Raw genomic sequence first — 23,040 nt, 5'->3', positions numbered from 1 at the left:
GCCTTTTTGGGTCTGGGGCCAACCCCATCTTCTCCCAGTGTTCTCCCTCTCTGATGCACTCCAAACTGCCTCCTCGCGGCTGTCTGTGCTGCAGCTCCCGTGAGGGCTTGGAACGGGAGGACAAGAGGGAGGCTGAAGCCAGGCCATCAGGATAGGAAGGAAGTGGCAGGGCGGAGGGAGATGACTGTAAGGCACAACTGCAAGGTGTGGGATTGTTAAAGAACCCTACAGCTGTCCTCCCTGCGTGACTCCAGTTACTCCCCAATGTCACTGTTCTGTCCTACCTCTCTTTGCCCTGTACCCCACCTCTCTTACCTGTCCCCTGCCCTACCACACTCTGAATTGCTCTGGGCCCATCCCATGCCACTTGGGAGCCCTCCTGCCCTGAGCACCGCACCCTCTTCTGCCTCACTGGCTATGGAGGCTCTGCCAGCAGGTTTTGTCTGGAGCTTTAAGGCAGGTGCTCACATGACGAGAGATGGCCACATCACCCAGCCAGCTTCAGAGAACATGGAAGCTCATCTCCTAGCTCTTGGTCTCATTTCTAGTCATCTTAAGAGATTACGGAATCTCAGCAGGCCTTTTCCCCTCTTACCTCTGCCTGCCACCAGACACCATGACACCCACAGCTCTATGACATTGTCCTAGCTTCCTCCCATCTCATTACCCACGTTCCCCAGCCTGCCCCTAACGCAGCCTTCCATGGTTCTCTGGCATCTGCCTTTCATCCTCACTTTTCATGTGGCTCAATATAGGCCAAGAGGTTCCTTTCAGTGGCTTCCGTGACAATGGGGGTGATACCTGCAAACTTTATCCTGCCTTAACCTTTGACCTTAAACCCTATTACACACTTGGTATCAGACCTTGAACAAGAACCAACATAGCCAGCACCTCCCAGTTTTCCTCAACTTGCACGACAACAAAGCCATGGGTAGGTCCCCTCCCCAGGTGCTTTGTCAGGCACTTCCACTGGGAGAGGGAGATTCCCAGCACCCTATCAGGACTGCACTGTCAGTCTGCACTGGTGGCCAAAGACTCTGGTAGGGTCTTTGTCCCCCTGTCTTATACCAGGAAGCCAACAGCCCCTTATGAGTCATGATGGAGCCTCGGGCTTAGGCCCATCAGGTATTCTAGTTGACAGCCACTTCACAGTCACAGCCAGCTGTGGTCAGAGAAGCCAGTTCTGCAGGTGAGGATGCACTGTGACTAGAATAGTCTCGCAAGACACTATAAAGGAACTGTGGCCCTAGGTGGCCCTTTGGTTCATTTAAAAACATTGCGTGCTTTGTATGGCAGAGTGGTGGTGACACCAGTGACCCTTGCTTTCAGGGAATAGTAATGGAGTGTTCTCATTCCTGACACCCTTTCCTCCAAGGATGATGCCTAGACAGCATCCCTCAATCACCAAACTGATTTCCTCTCAGGCCCTACTGCAACCTTGTTCCCTCTACAAGGTACCTAATCCAAAGCACAACCATGAGAGCATAAATGTTCCAGTTTGGGAGATGAGATGGGCACAGTGGCCGTCATGGCCAGTGGGACCTGAGGGTGTTTGTCTACCCCTTCCAGGGACTTTCTCTATTACACTGCACAGTGCCCTCAGGATTGTGATGAGGGCTGTGAGTCCACTGTGTCCAGACTTCACTCCCTCCAGCCTCCCCTCCGAGGAGTAACTTGTACCTAGCTTAGGCTTCTTTCCCCACTAGGCTGCCCGCCCTGTCTACTTCCTATGGGCCCTGGGCTCTGCTCCCTGTTGTCGTTCAGAAGTCTGATGTGGCTGTGTCTGAGTTGGGAGCACTAGGCTCTGAGGGGGCTGTATGTTTCTGTTTGCTGGCTGGTGGAAGCAGTGACCCTTTCCTCTCACCCTCCCTGATCCAAGTCCCCAGGAACCCTCGGCCCTGCTGCCACCTGCCTCATCTGTTCCGTGTGATGTTGCCAGTGGACAAAGCTAAGCACTGTGTTTTCCTGTGAGATCACCTCCTGTCTCCTGTCTCCATATATCACATGGTGAAGCTGCAGTGGAACCAGGCTTCCTATGAGGTTTAGAAAAACTTCCCTGGAACAGGTTGCATGTTGGATAAGAATCAAATTCTTTTATGGAAGTCTAAGTTAATTTACCAAACCAAGGGAGTGTCCCTCCATGTTTTGGTTAGAAGAAACAGAAATCAAGCTGGAACTGAACTGGAAGCTTCCTCTTGGCTACTATAGTGCCAGAGACTGCCATGTAGCTTAGTGGTGAAAACCCGTCATGTAGTCTCAGCTTCAAGGTGACATGATTATGACAATTCTGCTGGCTCCTGGCCAGGTTGGTTCCCCAGACAGTACTGACCGTCCACAGGCCGGACTAGACCACCTCTTTGGCTTGCCTCCTCTGCTCTAGCTGTCCTCTAGTGTTCCTGGCACCAAGGGAGGACGCTTCCATCAGGGTATTAGCTACAGCAGCAGCTCAGTGATGGAGGACACTTCATTCACCTAACTCACTGTGGTCATGTCATTCTCTTGACAGGGTCCATCACTGAACTTGGGCCTAGGCTGGCAGCCCCTGCGACCCTCCTTTCCACCACCCACTGTGCTGGGGCTACAGGCTTGTGAGTACAACCACACTTAGATGTTTGGGATTTGAACTCAGGCAGCAAACTCTTAACCCTGTTGAGCAGTTCCCCAGACCCAGGACCCATTTTATAGACTAGCAAACACAGACTGAACTGCCTCCAGTTTTGAACCAGGGCCCAGAATAGGAAAGCTGTGAGTAGACACTCAGGCTCAGTTTCTTATCACCAGTGATGGAAGCCGGGTAGATTTAAACAGGACCAGAAAGAGAGTCAAAAACAAACAACAACAAAAACCAGGACCTAGAACAATCAGAAAATCAACTATTTTAAATTGGTTTAATTTGGATTTTACAGAAACCTGATTGAAATATGTTAAGTCCAGTAGTAATTTCTACAAAAATGTACATACAATGCCAGAATTCCTTAAAAGTAACTAGTATCACATTTTTGTTTTGCATAAAACATGCATTAATATCAACTGTGACATGTTGGCCCAAACCATCTCGACAAGAAGAGATAGCCCAAGTCAGTAAGAAAACTAGTTGTGAACAGGTACAAAAGGAGGTTGTCTGGTGAAGTGGGGAGCCTTTCTTGACAAGCCCTTCAGCACTGGGGTCTGTACTGCTGCTGCTCACTAACACTATGCCAAGCCTGGCTCTGACCTGCCCCAGGCAGACAGGAACTTTTTGGTAGTAAGTCGGACATCTGGGAAGATACAAACTTTGAGGACATGATGGAACATGGAAGTGCAACTCTCAAGTTCAAAATATCCTCAGATTTGGAAGATTCCCAGGTTGTAGGCACCTGGGGTTTTTAACTGAGCCCTCTCCAGGAGTCTAGCTCAATACATTACAGGCATTGCCCACAGCCTAGAACCTTCCAGCTCCGAACATCAGTCTTCACAGGCCCTGTCATTAGGAGGCTGCAGGCTACAGCACAGGAGCCATGCCATTTCCTCAGGCCTTATTTGTAGGCTCTTTCATCTTGCCCAGGAATTGGCGAGCATTCATGCAAACAATTGCTGCACACACGCAAAAACATCCACACCAACATGTGGCCTAAAATGCCTTTAATGTACCTCACAGTGTGCTAGAAAAGACCCTGTTCCTCTCAAAGGGGCAACTTAGGGCTTTGTAGATCAAAAGATGTTTTCCACATAGACTGAGGGAACTTTTAAAAGGCTTCCCTCAAACACTGAGTTTTATAAAGCAATCCATGAGGATCTTCAGACTTCATTCAGGAGGGGAGTAGCTGTGCACACTGTTTCCATACAAAAACTCACCCACCATGCGTGCAGCTGAGGGCTTTGTCTGGAATCTTCGGTCCCTCTTCCAGGGCAGTGGCACTGCCCCACTCACCACCAAGGTCAGTCAGTATCTTTGCCTTCAGCAGATTCAAGGGGAAAAAATAACTTATTGGGGTTCCAATAACAATTTCCTAACAGAACAGTATCAAAATAGGTCCATTTTTAATATATGCTTATGCATATCCCTGATATTGTAAGAAACCAGAGGACTCTGTAAAGCACCCACATGTCACAGGTGGGATCTGGTCATTTTAGGCAGCAGCAAAGGGATTTAGATATGGGTGGATTCCCTGGAAGCTCTGGGAGCATTACAGTACTAACGCTGATGTCTGAGTGCCCAAAGAACGGTGGTGAAATTCACAACAAAGGCTTGCTTCCTCAATCCTGCCATGAGTCAGCCTCCCTGCTTACAACAGATATCAACACCAGAACACCAGTCCTGGTGCTCTGAAGGCTGGTCCAGAGAAAGTTCCCAAGTCCCTTCAAGTCACGACCAAACCTCAGAAAGCAGTGAGGACTCGAAGAGCAGGCTTGAGGAAGCCATGACCCAAGGCACCGTGATCATGAGGGCAGAGGGGATGGGTCCCCCACAGAGGTTCAGGCTGACAGGAAGAAAACCTGCAAGACAGAGAGCACCCAGAAGGCAACAGCTCTGTGGGGACACATTTGGGAGTCATGGAACAAATTGCTAAAAAAGAAATCAATTTGCTTTCTCAAGATCAAACTTCTTAAAACATAAGCAAAACCCTGGGTATCCTGGACAGGAAAGCTGAAGTCTGTGGAATGAGGAGCATCTGGCTGAGTCATTGAGGATGCTTGTTGAGACACCAGCATAAACACTGTGGCTGCTGTTAAGGAGAAGGGAGCTTGAGGCCACAGGAGGATGGAAAGGGGACCGAGTGTGACACAGGTCTCTTTATTCCGAACAGTGGCACTTTCATGGACCTGAATGAGGAGCACGGCGCTCCGCTCTAGCTGCAGTAGTACTGCAGCCCGTCCACTCTCCTTCTCTTCTTTGATTGGAATTCCTCAAAGAACTGCTGAATGTCCTCTCTCTTAACAACCTGTTGATGAAAAGCCAAGGTTTGAACAAGAGCAACAAAAAGTCAGAGCGCTCACAGGCAAGCAAAGTAACTCCACTGGTTAATTCCAGAGCCAGAAAAGCTGGCCTGGTTGCAGCCTGTAATTCTAGTGTAGGAAGACAGCCACAAGTTCAAGGCCAGCCTGGGCTACATAATGAAACCCAGTTTCAAAAACCACAAAAACAAAACAAAAGAGAATTGCAGGCGCCCCTCCACTCACCACAGAATTACAGGTGGATAAGCTCCCTGCCATCTGGAACCATGTTGTACGCACCTAAGCGAGCCAGCACCAGAGCGGAGAACACAGTACACTATGCAGTGATCACAAGCTGTCACTGACAAAAGTGACAGATTTGTAACTCGGGGTAGTCTTTACTAAGTGACCACTGCTTTCCTTTCACAGAAGTGAGACAAATCCCAAGCCAAACCACATTTGACAGTGGCCTCTGCATCTTAGTTTGTAGTTAATAGCATCTTTTTACAGACATGCTCACTGAGGCCACAGAGGTATTGCACCACCTACCTCAGCTCCACATGGAAAATAATAAAAGTGGCACACATTTAACAGGGTAACTTGAAGATTAGCTAAGCTCCTATGGTGATATACTGTGTACCCTAATAAACTGCCTGACGATCAGAGAAGCAGCGCAGCCAGCCACTAGTTCTTACCTCTACGAAATCCTCAACCTAAAGAGAGTGAGTTCCTGTTTCCTTACACCTTATATACCTTTCTCTGCCCAGACATCACTTCCTGGGATTAAAGGTGTATGCCACCACTGCCTGGCTGTTTCCAGTGTGGCCTTGAACTCACAGAGATCCAGCCGATCTCTGCCTCCCAAGGGATAGGATTAAAGGTGTGTGCCACCACTGCCTGACCTCTATGTCTAATCTAGTGGCTGGCTCTGTCCTCTGATCCTCAGGCAAGTTTATTAGGGTACACAATGTATCACCACAGCGCACGCCTTTAATTCCACCACTCAGGAGGCAGAGGCAGGTGGATCTTTTTGAGTTCGAGGCCAGCCTGGTCTACAGAGCAAGATCCAAGAAAGGCACGAAAGCTACACAGAGAATACCTGTCTCAAAAAAAAAAAAAAAAGGAGAAAAAAAGGAAGAAAACACTATCTATTCCCTGGTACTGTGGTAGGAGACCTAAGTCCACACACATCAGAGTCAAATTCTGAATTCCAGATGCCTTCACTCGTGTCTGTTTACTTACTAGGGGGAAGCATGTGTACAGAGGTCACAGGACAACTTTCAAGTCAGTGGGTCCTAAGAACAAACCCAGGCTGTCAAACATGATGGGCAGGTGCCCTTACCCACTGAGCCATCTCACTAGCTACCCAAATAATTAAAAAGAAAGTAATTATTATTTTGTGTGTATGAGTGTTTTTCCTGTATATATGTCTGTGTACCATGTGTGTTCAATGCCCACAGAAGCCAGAAGGTATTGGATCCCCTGGAACTGGAGTTCAAAGAGTTATGAGCTGCCATGTGGATGCTAAAAATCAAACCCAGGTCTACTGAAGAATAGCCTTCCTAACTGCTGAACCATCTTTCCAGCTCCCCAAATAATTGTCTCTACTTTAGAGAAAGGGTCTCATTATGTAGCCCTGGCTGTCCTGGAATCCACTAACGAAGATCCACCTGCCTCTACCTCCCAAGTGCTGGAATTAAAGACATGCACCACCACCACACCTGGCCTGCTCCAAATAATTTTTAAAATTACATTTTTCTGTTCTTTTAAATCATCACATCAGATACAAAATTTTCTCTGTATAAAATAGTTTCAAATTGTAAACTGAGAAATGTGTTACCTCTTTTTTTCTAACATGATTTGAGAAAGTGGGGGTGTATTCTCAGGTATGTGTGCCTGTGTGTACACACATAGCCCCAGGAGGATGTAGGTGTCCCGCTATACCACTTTGCCTGTATTCCCTTGAGGCAAGATCTTTCACTGAAGCTAGAACTAGCCAGCAGCCAGGAAGCCCCCGCAATTCTTCTTGTCTCTGCCAGCCACTGCACTGGGGTTGCAGGGTGTGCAATCAGGTACAACCTTTTACGTAAGTTTTGGGACTTAAGCGCAGGTCATGAGAGTTGCATAGCACAAGCTCTCACCTGCTAAGCCATCTCCACAGCCCCTCTAATGGGATTTTAAGATGGCATGATAAAATTAATGGAGAGCATGATGACCACAAACTACACCAAAGTCAGACTGTGAGCTCAGCTCTCTAAAGCACCCTGAGAGTCTGGAGAATGCTGAGGTTACAAAGGAGGCCAAAGCTGGACGAAGCTCAAGTAGAGACTTTGCAGCAAAGAAAGCAAACACAGCTGTAACCCTTGGGATGTGAGCAAGCAGGGCTAGCTCTAAAAACCAAGAAAACGCAGCTGAGCACCGAGGCCACGACAAGTGGATCTCTGTGAGTTCCATGCTAGCCTGATCTACCAAGAGAGTTCCACGCTAGCACTACAGAGTGAGACTACCTCAACAAACCTGAACCATTTGGGACAAGACTCATTTTACAGAAGCAGTATCACAGCCTGTCTCGAAATCCATAGTATGACCTCTCTCATCCACCAGGCCCAGGACTGATTCCAAGAGGGCAGGCAGCAGGAGCACACCCCAAGGGCTTCACCCAGCTGCCTTTGATGCAAAGCAAAACCCTAACCACTGATAAAGATAGCCTCAAGCCATCACACACTCGAACAGTGAAGGCCAGAAGTACCATACATTTATTCAGAGCTCTATTTTTTTTTTTGGTTTTTCGAGACAGGGTTTCTCTGTGTAGCTTTGCGCCTTTCCTGGAACTCACTTGGTAGCCCAGGCTGGCCTCGAACTCACAGAGATCCGCCTGGCTCTGCCTCCCGAGTGCTGGGATTAAAGGCATGCGCCACCACCGCCCGGCCAGAGCTCTATTTTTAAAGCGTTATCCATCTTACAGTCATGCTTACAGGCACAGACTCCTGTGAGGGGAAGACATGGCTCGGTGGCTAAGAGCACTGGCGGCTCTTGCAGAGGCCTGGGCCTGGTTCCCAACAACCACAGGGTGGCTCACAACTGTCTACAATTCCAGTTCCAGGACATCCAACTCCCTCATCTGGCCTCCTTGGGTACACATTCATACATAGAGGCAAACATTCATACACATAAAATAAAAATAAAATCTTTAAAAAACAAGTATAGACTTACTAAGCAAGATAATACTTCAGCCTGACAGGAGAGTCCTTCTAACTCTGGGCTTCTCAGAATCCCATTTTAACTGTCATCTGCCTGTCATCTTCCCCCTCCACCCAAGGATCCGAATTAGCAGATTCCCTCCAGTCCTCCTCCACTGCAGTCACTTGTCAGACCCTGCTTGACTGTCCTGCCCGCATTCAGGGTGGTAAGGACTCTTGATGTCTCACTGGCCTGCCAACACCCCTGTAAGTAGGTTCTGCCTTAGACATTCAGCTCCTCTGCCAGGCATGGGAGTATACCCTTGTGATTCCAGCATTTGGGAGACTGAGACAGACAGCTGGATAATTTGAAGCCAGACAAGGCTACACTGAAAAACCCTGTTTCAAAATACAAACAAAAACTTAAAAAAAAAAAAAAAATCCCAATTCAATTTAAGTTGCACAATTTTTTAACATTAAAGAAAACAAGCAGTTTATTCAAAACTAACAAAGCTATGATTAAGATTCTTCAACTCAACATACCGTGCCTTCATCAGCAAATCTCTTCAGATAGTCTTTAAGTTCCGTTTTCAAATCATTGTATTCTAAATCAAAACAACAAAAAGTTCAGACGGGCCTTACACTTTAAAAACAAAACATTTGCTATTGATAGGCAAGTCTGTTAAGTTTACAGCAATGTTGTCTTAGTTAAAACCCAGAGAAACATGTTCCCCATTGATCTCAACTCTGGGCTTCTTTCATCTTGGTATCTGTGCGATGGTGGCGCACACCTTTAATTCCAGCACTTGGGAGGCAAAGGCAGGAGGATCTCTTGTGTTTGAAGAGTTTGAAGCCAGCCTGGTCTACAGAATGAGTGCCAGGACAACCAGGGCCACACAAAAAACTCTATTTCAAAAAAACTAAAAAAACAACAAACAAACAACAACAAACACAACCCAGAAATATCCTCACTCCATAAAAACTTCTGTACAGGGCTTCCTATTTCTCAGCAATCAAGCTCCCCCCCACCCCCCCAGTAACCTTGACAGGTCAGACAGCTTTAACCAAGGGCTCGAATTTACACATACTAGCACAGCTGAGAATCTCTTAAACACAGCCCCTATCACTGAAAAACTTTTAGAAAGGATCTCAGAGTCTCTGTCTGTCTGTCTGTGTCTCTGTCTGTCTCTCTCTGGGGTGTGTGTGTGTCAACAGTGTTATATGCACATGAAAGCATCATAATGAAGCCTATTGCTTATATACCAACTAAGAAAAAACTTGAAAGTTTTTAGTCTAATAAAGGCAAAAAAAATTAATTGGTTACAAATAAAAGAGAAATTTATAAAGCCAATGTTATAAAAGGGACACAAGGTCATGGACTCCAAGTGTAAAATGACCAAGACTGAGACACTGATCTCACCAGAACATGCTGGGGCTTAGGGACATTTCCCCTTCTAACAGTTTCCTGTGAACCACTCAAGCAACCCTGAGAGACATCTCAAAAAGCTGTCAATACTTCCCAAGGTAAGATATAATGCTCAGTGAAAATTACTTGAAAAGGATGAAACATTTCTCTATTATTCTGTGTTCAGGTATCTACCCTTAATTAAAATAGTACATGCTCTAGTTTGTTTGTTTCTCTTTTGAGACAGGGTCTCTCTACATAGCCCAGGCTGTCCTGGATCTCACTATGTAGACCAGGCTGGCCTCAAACCCACAGAGCTCCTCCTGGCTCTACCTCCCCAACTGCTGGGATTAAAGGTCCACCACACCTGGCAACACTGTGGTCTTAAACATTATTCTAGCATGAAATGTTGGTAATAGCAACTAACTAACTATTCAACATATTAAAAAATCAAACTAGCTAAAGGTCTACTCGACAATTCTAATTTTAATTTTCATTGCATAAAGATGGAAACACATTGATTATCTACATTTTTCCTGAATAGAGAAGGAAACCTTATGAGCAGTATTTACCACAAATGAGCTCCACTTGCTGGACCCTGTTCATGCTGTTCAGGGTGTCCATTAAAGGGTCTCTTCTATCAGTTGCCTGCTCACTCTTGCCTTTGTTCTCATAAGCCAAAACTGTATCATATTCATCTGTCAGGAACAGGACATCTAGTTCTCTATACATTTTCTTTAAGACAAACAAACAAACAAAAATCAATCTCCCCCTTAGAATGTCATTTTCAGAAAGTCAAATTCAGGAGAATAACTAACAACTTTATTCATCTTTAAATTGACACCTAGAAAACTGAATTTCAAAGCTGTCTGGTGAATTTATACTTTTGGCCCAGATCTTTTTCAGAAATCTTCGGACTTCCACAGGACATTTGGTCTATGCAGTCTGAATTTCAAATCTACTAGTTTACCAATTTTCAAGCTCTTAGGTTTCTGAGCCATTCTATAGCACAAAGAAAAGAACTTATGGGTTTTCTTTTATTTATTTTGTGTGCATGGGTATTTCACCTGCACATATGTCAGTCACTACATGCAGGCAGCGCCCACAGAGGCCAAAAGCAGCTATCAGATCTCCTGGAACAGGAGTACAGACTCCGTGAGCCACCATGAGGGTGCTGGGAACTGAACCTGGGTCCTCTGTAAGAGCAGTATGCAATTCTTACCCACTGAACCCTCTCTCCAGCCACAGGATTGGTGTTTTCTACTGAAACTTGGTAGAAAGTATCACATAATTCTGATTTTCCTCTACAAGAACTCAGTCTACAAGTGTGGCTTTATATATTTGGCCCACAGGAAATTCAGTGTTCCCTGAATTCCTCTATAAATCCATGAATAAATTGTGCAGTGCATAATCTGCGAACTCACCATACAGTCTTGGCAGGTGCACAACCTGCTGCGCCAGTTCAGGGGCCAATAGGTGGCAGCATCCGCCTTTACAAACTGCTTAGCCTGGAGCTCCGCAAGTCTGCAGCCAGACTGCGCCTCAGTTTTGGTGTTTTCCTTCTTAAACACTATCTGAAATAAAATGAAGTTCTGAAGTTTGAGTTCTGTATTTTTAAGTTTGTAAAACCATATTTTGTTCTTATGTGTATGGGTGTTTTGCCTGCATGTATGTCTGTGTACCATGTGCATGCCTGGTACCTGGGTGGCTAGAAGAGGACATCTGATTCCTGGGACTGGAGTTACAGATAGTTGTAAGCTACCATGTGACTTCTGGAAGCTGAACCCCAGGTCTTCTGGAACAGCAGCCATTGCTTTTTTCCCCCTCTTTTTACATTTTTATTTATTTATTTATTTTCCTATTATCAGCTTGATACAGTATAAATTCTTATCCTAATAGTGAAATGTTTGATTGAGGTTTGCCCAGTAATTGAGAAAAGCCACAGTCGTTCTAGGGTCCCCTTGCTTTATAGCCTCCCTGGTTCTGTGGGTTGCAGTCTGATTGTTCTTTGCTTTATATCTAGCAGCCATTGCTTTTAACCAGTGTGTGTGTGTGTGTGTGTGTGTGTGTGTGTGTGTGTGTGTGTGTGTGTGTGTGTGTGTGTGTGTTTAAGGAAGGCCATTAACATTCAAGTGTCTTCCTCAATCAACTTCTCTATTTTAGTTCTGAAACAGGGTCTCTCACTGAACCTCATTAATTGGCTAGAATGTCTGTTAGCCAACTCCAGGGATCCTCTCATCTCCAGCTTCCCAGCACTGGGATACAGGTGCACACTGTACCAGACTTTGTTGCCATGGTATCACTATGAGACAGGGTATCACTATGCACCTTGGGTTAACCTGGAACTTGCTATGTAGACTAGGCTAGCTTCAAACTCACAGAGCTCTTCCTGCATCTGCCTCTTAAGTGCTAGGATCAAAGATGTGTCCATCATGCCCAGCATGGCCATTTTACTTTACATGGGTACTAGAGGCCTAAAGTCCTCACAACTGTATCACAAGCACTTTACCCTAGCCTTAGTTTCACTTCGTATGTGGCTTAAGTTTCACACACTACCTGGCCGACAGACTCAGAACTAGAGCTGGTACATGGCTCATTATTCTGCTCAGCTTTAACTTCCTTGCCAGCATTCTTTCCATGTTCTGGAACATCCTCTTTTTGGGCGTTATCTTGGTGACCTCCATTTTCAGGCTTGATAACCTCTTGATCACCCACGCCATCAACATTCAGCAGTAGCCCATCATCTTCAGCACATACTCTGGTGACTGTGGGTTCAACAAACAAACACACACAGGTGTATTGGCCTCTCAGATCAAGAAATCACATTCTGCTAAAATATCTTGGACTAGGAAAAAAGGCAGCCTGAGTCTCTGTAACAACAAGAAAGGAATTAGCACTACTTTTTAATATTATGCCTGCCTAACCCAAATAAATGGTTCATTAAAAAATATTAGTCAGCTGGGCGGTGGTGGCGCACGCCTTTAATCCCAGCACTTGGGAGGCAGAGGCAGGCAGATCTCTGTGAGTTCGAGGCCAACCTGGGCTACCAAGTGAGTTCCAGGAAAGGCGCAAAGCTACACAGAGAAACCCTGTCTTGAAAAACCAAAAAAAAAAAAAAAAAAAAAAAAAAAATATTAGTCACTACATAAGCACTTATAAAGAATACACTATAAGCCGGGCGTTGGTGGCGCACGCCTTTAATCCCAGCACTCGGGAGGCAGAGCCAGGTGGATCTCTGTGAGTTCAAGGCCAGCCTGGGCTACCAAGAGAGCTCCAGGAAAGGCGCAAAGCTACACAAAGAAACCCTGTCTCGAAAAAAACCAAAAAAAAAAAAAAAAAAAAAAAAAGAATACACTATAGTTGTTAAAAGAAGGGCTAACTAAACAAACAAAGCAGTAGGAAAGGATTTAACTAAAAACAGGAAAAAGACAGTTCTGGAAAACACAAGTGTTTAGTTGGGAGGAGGGAGTCAGAAAGGACGGGTCTAGAGCCAGACAGTAAAGGAGCTAACGGTGGGTGACGGGCTTGCAGTCTAGGGTAAAGCACCCGCTAGGGAAGACAGAGAAAGCATGAGGCCAGCCTGGGTGACAGAGAGACTCTACCTCAAAAAACAACCAGACAGGACTGGGGGTGGCTCAGAAGACAGCTCTTGCCTAGTATGTGTGAGGGTCTGGGTTTGTTTGATCCATACAACCAAAACAAAACAACTAACCTGCCAAAAGCAAAAAAGAAAACCCAGTGGGAAATACACATAGCTCAAGTGTCTGCAGGAAACTGAGTGTATCTGGAAAAAGAATGAACAGAAAGGCCATGACTGTGAAACCAGCAGGAAGAGATCTTAGGCATAGCTATGCCGCTTGTAGCTTCTAGGGTCAAAGTCCATAGAAATGAGGACTAGAAATTTAGATGGCACAGCAGAAAACATGTCCGGTGTAAGTAGCACACCTGACGACCCCTCAGCATGATAGCTTGTGGGATTTTTGTTTTGTTTTCTTTTTATAGCTTGTGTTTTTATTCCATTTCCTGGTGTGTAACCCACATAGCATGCTGTTTCCCCATTGCTACAGGTGGGATACATACACTCTGCAAAATACTTATGCTAAAAGTCAACCTTCAGTGCTGTGGGACGTCTTTCTGTATGCTGTGAATATGTGTGGCTCCCACTGGATAATAAATAAAGCTGTTTTGGCCTATGGCAAGAAAGCTTACAGCCAGGTGGGAAATCCAAGCAGAGAGAGAGAGAGAAGGGCAGAGTCAGGAGAGACACCAGCCCGTCGCTGAAGGAGCAACAAGATGCCAGCAGACCGGTAATGCCATGGCCATGTGGCAACATACAGATTAATAGGAATGGGTTAATTTAAGATGAAAGAGCTAGCTAGCAAGAAGCTGAAGCCATAGGCCATACAGTTTGTAATTATTATAAGCCTCCGTGTGATTATTTTAAAAGCGGCTACAGGACTACTATGGGTGGGAGAGATTCATCCATACTGCTAGGCAAGGCAGGACCAGAGAAACATCTGGCTACACTCCAGTGCAGTAGTATTAAAAGGTCGGGCCTTTACAAGGTGATTAGAGCCAGGAGGTGGTGACATAGGCCTTTAATCCCAGCACTCCAGAGGCAGAGGCAGACCGATCTCTGAGTTCGAGGCCAGCCTAGCTGGTCTACAGAGTGCGTTCCAGGACAGCCAGAGCTACAGAGAGAAACCCTGTCTCGAAAATACGCCCCATCCCCACCCCAAAAGGTGACTATAAGTAGGGCCTTTCCTCCTAACTGCAATTAGTATTCCTAGAGAATACTAGAGAGCCTGTATGCTCTCTCCATGATGTGAGGACACACAGGAAGCTCATGTATGAACAATGGACTTCATATCTGGCACCCTGACCTTTACTGTGAGTAATATTTATCTATTATTGATAAGTCTAAGGCATGTTACAACCCAAGAATTATGATGCCACCCCCTTCAAAACATATCTTACATTTAGCTACTTACTTTAGTTCTATTTATCCTTCAAAGCCCCATGCAAATACTTTCTCTACCTCTGGTTGTATCAATACTCTGCATCACAGCATTCAAGTTCACATTTGTTCTTGGTAGGCTCTCACCCAGTCTAAAAGCACTGTGTGGAGAAGGGACGTAGCTGGATGTTTTCTAGATCTCCCTCAAGTCCAGTTAAAAATAACTGCTAAAACTAGCTGTTCTTCCAGAGTGCTGAGTTCAATTTCCAGCAACCACATGGTGGATCACAACCATCCATAATGAGATCTGGTGCCCTCTTCTGGCCTGCAGGTATACATGCTGACAGAACACTGTATAAATAATAAATAAATCTTTAAAAAAAATAACTGCTAAAAATTCTGGGTTGAAGACACACATTTCACAACTACAAATTTGTGTCACATTAACCTCACAGAAACACTTACCTGCCAACTGGGCAGCATAAGCCCACAAGAAAGAACAGCGTTTCATACAAGCCTGGCACACCATCTCTTGGAAATCCCCACTCTCAGGGGGAATGGCACCAAGATGCTGTGGATATAGAAAACCAGATGTTTCCTGTGATCTCCAAGTTCTCTAGAATGCCTGTTGTTTTATAAACAGATATTGTAAAAGTACACTGATGATGTTTTTAATCAAAGGAAATGTAAAATAAAACAGAAGAATATTTTTTTTGAGACAGGGTCTCACTGTTGTAGTCCTGGCGGACTTGGAAATTATTACATAAACCAGACTGGCCTTGAACTCACAGCAAATCTGCCAGTCTCTGCCTCCGAGCACTAGGATTAAAGATGTGCTCTTTGACCCAGTGAGCCATTTCCCAGCCCCATTTATTTATTTTTGAGACACAGTCTCAAGTAGCTGAGGGTGGCCTTGAACTCCTGATCTTTCTCCCTCCACCCACCAAGTGCTAGAATGATAGGCATGTACCATCATGCCCCATGGGACACATCTTAAAAGGTCAAAGTATTCCTTACCCTGCCATGGAACCAGTCTTCACAGACCACACACTGAATCATCTCATCTGGAACCTAACAAAAGAACATTTTGTAATGATTGTTTTGAATTCTAGGGCATGGAAGTAAATATGACCACAGTAGAACTAGATATTAAGTTATTCTCTAGCAACTCTGAGAAATCCATCCATGTGAGAGCAGTCAAGAGGACAAATCCATTCTCCATAAAGTATTTGCAGTTTTCAAAATTCCTTCGGAGCCAACACTAGAAAAATCACACACACAGACTATGTAGAGGATAATTTTCCTTTATCTTAGGCTTTCATACCAACTAGATATTATTCTAATGTTTTCTGTCCCTTTACTGTGGTAGTTTAAGAGACAAAAATAAGAAATAAATAAATAGGACACTCAATAGACAGAGCACTTTTGTTTGTTTTCTTCTTTCTGTCTCTCAATTTATTTCTTTTTTAGGGGAGAGGGAGTCTTTTGTTTCAAAAGTGCTATAAGGAATATTTTATTCCATTCTTAAAATTATCCAGTTTTAAGAGATATCTATTAAAAGACACTTTTAATTTCCCCTTATATATGATTTGGTTCAATAATTATGGTCCCAGATGATTAAAAAGCCAGAAAGATGGAAGTTAATTCCTCTACAACACAAAATACCCTTGCAGATCTGTAAATACACAAACAAAACATTAAGGAGATAGAAAGCCAGTGCAGAAATCATTACAGATATGCCTCTAACTTATAGGAAGCTGAATAATTTCATTCACAAGCAGGAAAAAGAAAATTCTCCTCCCCACCCAAGACAAGGTCTCCCTGTGTAGCCTTGACTGTCCTAGAACTCACTGTAGACCAGGCTGGCCTCAAACTCACAGAGATCCACCTATCTCTGCCTCCCAAGTGCTGGGATTAAAGGTGTGCACCACCACCGCTTAGCTAAAGAAAAGTCTTAAAAGACCCAATTTTAGGGCTGGGGAGATGACTCAGTGGTTAAGAGTACTTGCTACTCTAGCAGAGAATTTGGTTTGTTCCCAGTACCCACATGGTGGCTGACAACTTCAGTTACAGGGGATCTGAGGCCCTGTTGACTCTCCACGTGCATCAGATACCCACTTGGTACACATACACATACACAGGCAAAACACTCATACAATAATTATAAAACATTGCCATATAACATGGCAAGATTTTTTTTTTTTAATCTTTTGAGACACAGTCTCTCTTATATAGACCTGGCTGTCCTGGAACTCACTCTCTTTAGAGTGCTGGGATCTCTAACTCACAGAGATCCACCTGCCTCTGCCATGTGAGTGCTGGGATCAAAGGCATGCACCACCACCACTGAGCAAACATGGCAAGATTTTAAAGGATTAATAATATATAGGGTTGATAAGACTTAAGAAAAATTGCCAGGAGATCCTACCACTTGAAGCCAAGTTTGAGGCCAGACAGGGAGACATAAGACCCAGATTCTCTTTTTCACCAAGATGGCACTAAAAGCAAAGGCCTTGAAAGCCAAGGAAGCAATGCTAAAAGGCATCCAGTGCCACAAAAAGATCCACATGTCACCCACATTCTGGTGGCCCAAGACCCCATGGCTCCTAACACAACCTAAATACATTCAAAAGACAGGAGAAACAAGCTTAACCATTATGCCACCATCAAATTCCTCCTGACCACTGAATCAGCCATGAAGACAGGAGACAACACACTTGGGTTGACTGTGGATGCCAAGCCCAACAAGCACCAAATCAAACGGGCTGTAAAGAAACTCTACATTAATGTGGCCAAAGTCAATACCCAGATAAGGCCTGACTGAGAGAAGGCATATGTTTAGTTGGCTCTTGATTATGATGCTCTGGATGCAGCCAACAAAATTGGGATCATCTAAGCTAAGTCCAGCTGGTTTATTCTAAATACACACATTTTTTCCCACCATTTAAAAAAAAAAGGCCCTGTCTCAAGAAAACAAAACACACAGAAAAAGAAAAATACTATCAAAATATTATCATCAGCTGAATGCTTTTAGTGATCACAATGTAAATACAGATGCCCTTGGACCCACCAATGCTATGCATTTCTATAACACCTAGAGTGCTATAGAAGTGTGCACCTATGGATGTTCACTGAAGGCTTTATAGTGAGTCTGGACAGTGCCACTCTGCTTACAGGCATTAGGCTAACTGACTCCAGCAGCTACAAGGTTGACTTGCATTTGTTTTTTCCTCTTTTGTTTTGGAGACGGTGCCTCCCTATGTATCCTTAGCTGGCCTGGAACTCATTATGTGGGTCAGGCTAACCTTGAACTTGTGACTGTATTCAAGCCTCTATTTCCTAAAACTAAAGGCACCAGTTACCACACCCAGCTAGATTTATATACTGTTCACTGTGGAAGCTGATCTATGACACACTGGTGAAAAAAAAGCTAGTTGCAAAAGTGAATGCACAAACTAATTCTGGGATTTTGCTTACACTGTCATTTAAATTTAAAAAGAAGCCTATTTGCATATTTAATTTTTTCCATAGAGGAAAGAAACTGTTATTTCTTAGAAAATATCTGAGGATGGAATAGGCAAGTGAGACAGGAATTTTTGCCTCAAGAAAGTCCTCTCCAATATTTTATTTCTATGATATTCAAATGAGGGGGGAAAATCCAAAATAAACAGCAGCAACAAAACCCCAGTTCAGTTCTATAGAAGTTTGAGAGCCATATTTTAAACTTCTGATTCTCTTACCTCATCTTCAGGATCGGGGTAAGGTCTCTTACAAATGCAGTATAATCCAAAAAAGTTGTCATTGTACTTATTGCAAGAATTTACCTTTGATTTGTCCTGAAAGAGAATACATTTCAGTACATATTATAGTCTAATATTAGGTACAATCTCATACATCATAAAATGTATACATTTAAGAAATCTCTAAATTAAATATCTTCCTACAAGCTAGTCATAAACTTTCAAGTCAGAAGGAAAAAATTAATTCTAGAAATATTTTTTTCAAGTTACATAGACAGAAAACACCTCGTTTTCTCTATCTTCTTTGCAGCAATTGGGAGAAATTTATTTAATATATTCATACAACAAAACAGAGATCAAAATTAATCATGACACTGGCCTGGGACTTCCAGACACTTTTTTTAAATTGTGTTTTGAGACAGGGTTTCTCTATCCTGGAACTCACTGTATAGAGTGGGCTGGCCTCAAACTCACAAAGAATTCACAGAGATTTGCCTGTCTCTGCCTCCCCAATGCTGAAATTACAGCTAAGTACAACTATGTTTGTCTTCACCTTTTTTGGGGGGAGGGTTGGGGGATTAGGGAGAGTTTCAAGACAGGGTTTCTCTGTGTAGCACTGGCTATTCTGGAACTCACTTTTGTAGACCAGGCTGGCCTCAAACTCAGAGATCCACCTGGTTGTGCCTCCTGAGTGATGGGATCAAAGGTGTGGGCCACCACCACCCAGCTCTTTTTTTTAGATTACTTTTTATTATTTTTAAGTGTGTGTGTGTGTGTGTGTGTGTGCGCGCACACGCATGCAGGTATATGCACATACATGAGTGCAGGTGCCTGTAGCTAGGTAGTTTTAAGCCATCAGAGATGGGTGCTGGGAAGTGAATTCAGGTCCTTTGGAAGAGCACTACATACTCTCAACTGTTGAGCCATCTCTCCAACCCTCAAGACATTTCTTTAATTGCAAGTAAGAAAGATAAGACATTCAGGTTATTGGGGGCAAAAAGGAGGAAAATTGTCAAAAATTAATCATAAAGAGAAAAGATGAAGGTTTTAGCAATTATTAATGAACAATGTGCCATTCTCCTTCCTTTCTCGTTCATCAGAAATTTTCCTACAACTTTTCTGAAAGCATAGTTTTGTTTTGCAGATTACCAGTCACATGCTTTGCTCTAAAAGTCTCAGCATGCATGGATGATCACAATAAACAAAACTCAACCAGCTTAAAGAACATTTCCCAGACCTTTAACATTAACTGCACTGTAAATTGTAGACTCTCAACTGGCTAAAATAAAAGTGAAATACTCAAGACTAAATATTTTGCTTTTTTACACTGTGGTAAATACCAACCTTAGCTCTTTTAAGTACATTTTTAAAAAAGATTTATTTTTATTTATGTGTGCATGCATATGTGTGTATTCAGGTGTCTACAGAATCCAGAAGAGTTGGAGCCCTTGGAGGTGGAGTTACAGGTAGTTGTAGATGCTGACCACTGAGCTGGGTCCTTGAAAGAGCAGGACATACTCGCAGCTGTTCAGCCATCTCTCCAGCCCCTGCTCAAGTACATTTAATCACAGTGCTTACTTACAGGAAATAATTTGCATTCCAAATTTTTAAACTTGCTGTTTCCACAATCACAACGAAAATTTCTATTAAGAAAAGAGGAAGAACATATATTTAAGTTTTCTTTTAAAATTAACTACTCTTAAAATACCAATCACAGTTTTCATTTCTGATTCGTTTCTAGAATCTAAATGGCCTTTTTGATGTTTGTGTATCTTATTTGAAGTTTTCCAACAAAAGCAACAAAAGACTGCAATTTTTGGACATCGCTACAAATAAAAAAAATCTTTATCACTCTCAAACATACAAACAAATGAAATAACAAAAGGAAAAGATGAGTAGTGTAAGCTAGTAACCATAATTAAATTTTGAAAGGCCTATAGAAAAACCATTCCCTCCCATATTAAATTTTACCAACACACAACTACTCTGAATGAAAAGCAAAATTAAGTAGGCATTGTGGTTGCAAAAGAATCTAAACATTTAGAAGATATTTGGCAAAAAACTGCCTTACCTTTTTGTGTATAGTTCAAATAGTTTATGACTTCCATGGCATTCATAACTGCAAGCTAGACAAATTCCTGCTGGTTCTTCTCCCTCTGGTGTGCATGTACTACAGGCATACAGTGCTTGTCTCTTCACTGAGCCCTAAATGATCAGCCCCATCCCCCCAAAAAAAGAGGTAAAAGAAAATGTAGTTATGCAACAAACGACCAAACACCATTACAAATTCCAGATCTATACTGATGCCTGTTTTTATGTAATTTTTTTCTTACAGCAATAGAAAGTTTAAATCTGTGAATAAATTGATATTTTTAATCATTTAACACATGAAAATAAAGGTGAGTTTACATAGGTTTAAGAGAATAATACCATATTTTTAATTTTAGAAAATGCTTATAATTCCACCAAAGAGGAAAAATCAATACATAAAAATAATCATTTTAATCTGGAGGGAGATAAATGGGAAAACATTTAGGAGAGTAGTATAATGATGCCCACTAGTTACTGTCAAGTAATGAAGACTAAAAAGGGAAAGTGTATTCAATAGAGAGAAGTGTTTAAAAGCAATAGATATACAAAGTATACAGATACTCATAATACTATTCCTTCAAATTATCTGTAAATTTAAAGTATTTAAAAATTAAAAGTTGAAGAAAAAACAGCCAAAACTTAAGAAATGTTGGTAAGGGGGCACATGACTCTCCAGAGAGGGGATTACAAGCACAAATCAGCATGACTGGCTTCCTGTGGTTCGTGGGGATGGGGCACAGATCTCATGCATGTGCAGAAAGCACTTTGCTGACCTCTTGCCAGCCCAACTATACAAATGTCTATTTCACTTCAACACAAAAACTGTAGGGCCGGTGAGGTAGCTCTGTGGGTAAAAGCACTGGCTGTGTAAGCCTAGAAACCTGCATTCCATCTCAGATGTCTGCACACCTTCTATGGTACACACACCCCCACACACCAGTATATATATTTTTTTAATTACTGAATCAACTTGAGGTTAGAGAGATGGCTCAGAGATTAAGAGCACAAACTGCCCTTGCAGAGAACTAGCTCTGAGTTCCCAGTATCCATGTTGGGCAGCTCACAACCCCTTGTAACTCCAGCTCCAGGGAGATCAGATTCCTCTGGCCTCAAGGGCACCTACACTCATACATATACCCACACAAATAATTAAAAAATAAATCTTTAAAAAAAAAAACTGTCTATACTTCTAGAGATATGACTGTTAAAAACAAGAACAAACTTAAGACCAGGCTTTTAACCCTAGCTCTTGGGAGAAAGGTGGATCTCTGTGAGTTCAAGGCCAGCCTGGCCTACATAGTGAGCTTCAGAACACATTGCAATTCTGTCTCAAAAATAAAACAAAAAACGTTAAGCCAGGCAAGATGATGCACACTTGTAATCCCAGCAGTACTTGGAAAGTGAAGGCAAGAGAATCAGGAATTCAGGGCAAGTCTGGTCCTACCTAAAACCCTATCTCCAACAACAAAAATTTTTAGTTAATACATTTTATAAAGATAATGGTATTAATAAACAGCTCAAACACAGACTTAGGACCTTCCTTTCCTTCTTCCAAGGAAGTGGGGAGTGTTTTAGTGGTGATCCTTTGAACACCATCTGCCACTGACCATCTGCGCCTATTTCTGGGATACAAGGTTTATTCAACAATCCAACAATTTTGTAGCGCAAACCCAAGTTGGTTAAGGAAGACAATATTATGACTTCAGTCCACACCACACAATAACTCCCAAGTCCCTTCTTCCCCAGTCTTCCACTCCACCCACGGGCATGGTTATTAGCCTGTTTCCTTCCACCAATTCTCGTCCTGTTAGTTCCTTCCTACCCACCCTTCTCCACTTTTGTACTTAGATGTACGAGATGCGTCACGAAACACTACATCACAGGCCCTCAAATTCTTGTTCACAAGGTCGCACAAACGCCAAACAGATCCTTTTCTCCTCCCTTGGCTTTCCAGGGTCACATGATGTTTTGGTTCCGATCTACTCCGGAGGGAGTGGGGGTGTCACACGGCCCATACACACGGAACTTAACCGGAAAAAAGCACTGGCTAGCAGGAGTGTCGAGAAGCCTACCCTCACGGGCAGCCTTTCAAATCCAGGCCACTTCCCTTTAACTCTACTTTTCCCCATCTGGTGCCTAATTAACATTCTTTAGGGGTGGGATAAGTGGGGCGACGAATATCTATCTGGGTTTGAGAGGTCACGAGGATGAGCTAGCTCGTGGACAGCAGGCCGACAACGAGCACAGAGCTGCGGCTCCAGGACCGGAGCCCGCAGAGTACCGCCGGCCGGGCGGAGGGAGAGATGAAAGGGCAGCAGGGCCGGGGCTGTGGAAGCCCAGGGTGGAGGGCCGCCCCGGAGCCCGCCCGGCCGCGGCCGGCGGGAAGCTGGCAGAGCGGCGGGAGCAGCCGGGCCGCGCGCACCTGCGAGTAGGAGCACTTCTCCGAGTCGCTGCCGCCCAGGACAGCGCACGCCTCATTCTCCAGCTCCTCGTCCTCCTCGAGCACGTCCACCAGCGACACCACGGGCTCCAGCTCCGCCTGGCCGCCGGCGGGGCTCTCGGCTCCGGCCATCCTCAACTGTCACAGAGCTCGGCTGCGCGGCCCAGGCGGAGGCGGGAAAAGTGACCGCCAGGGGCGTCGTGAGAAGGCGGGGCCTGGGCGCCAGGCAGCCAATCGCAAGGAAGGAGACGGAAGGAAAAGGGGCGGGGCGGGTCCCGGGAATCGGAAGTCATTCCTTGTACCCGCCTCTCTCG

The 23,040-nt window shown here is 44.0% G+C and overlaps 1 protein-coding gene across 1 annotated transcript; it reads right to left on the bottom strand.

The window, feature by feature from the left end:
- Positions 1 to 2,869: 2,869 nt before the first annotated feature.
- Positions 2,870 to 22,980, bottom strand: Ubr7 (ubiquitin protein ligase E3 component n-recognin 7). Its single transcript, XM_006990899.4, has 11 exons — positions 22,709 to 22,980; positions 20,267 to 20,400; positions 19,778 to 19,838; positions 18,196 to 18,291; positions 15,473 to 15,526; positions 14,921 to 15,026; positions 12,055 to 12,263; positions 10,923 to 11,072; positions 10,071 to 10,233; positions 8,637 to 8,698; positions 2,870 to 4,922 (listed from the first exon to the last, which is right to left on the bottom strand). The coding sequence occupies exons 1-11, from the start codon at positions 22,856 to 22,858 to the stop codon at positions 4,830 to 4,832; spliced, it is 1,278 nt and encodes a 425-aa protein (XP_006990961.1). The 5' UTR covers positions 22,859 to 22,980; the 3' UTR covers positions 2,870 to 4,829.
- Positions 22,981 to 23,040: the final 60 nt, after the last annotated feature.

This window comes from Peromyscus maniculatus, chromosome 14 (assembly GCF_049852395.1).
Source record: "Peromyscus maniculatus bairdii isolate BWxNUB_F1_BW_parent chromosome 14, HU_Pman_BW_mat_3.1, whole genome shotgun sequence".
Classification (NCBI taxonomy): domain Eukaryota; kingdom Metazoa; phylum Chordata; class Mammalia; order Rodentia; family Cricetidae; genus Peromyscus; species Peromyscus maniculatus.
This window is presented reverse-complemented; position numbering and strand designations above follow the sequence as displayed.

Coding starts and splice junctions, on each gene's coding strand:
- Ubr7 (XM_006990899.4), bottom strand. CDS start 22,858: ATGGCCGGAGCCGAGAGCCCCGCCGGCGGCCAGGCGGAGCTGGAGCCC. Junction 20,401..22,708: donor AGAAGTGCTCCTACTCGCAG/GTGCGCGCGGCC, acceptor CTGATCATTTAG/GGCTCAGTGAAGAGACAAGC. Junction 15,527..18,195: donor ACCCCGATCCTGAAGATGAG/GTAAGAGAATCA, acceptor TTCTTTTGTTAG/GTTCCAGATGAGATGATTCA.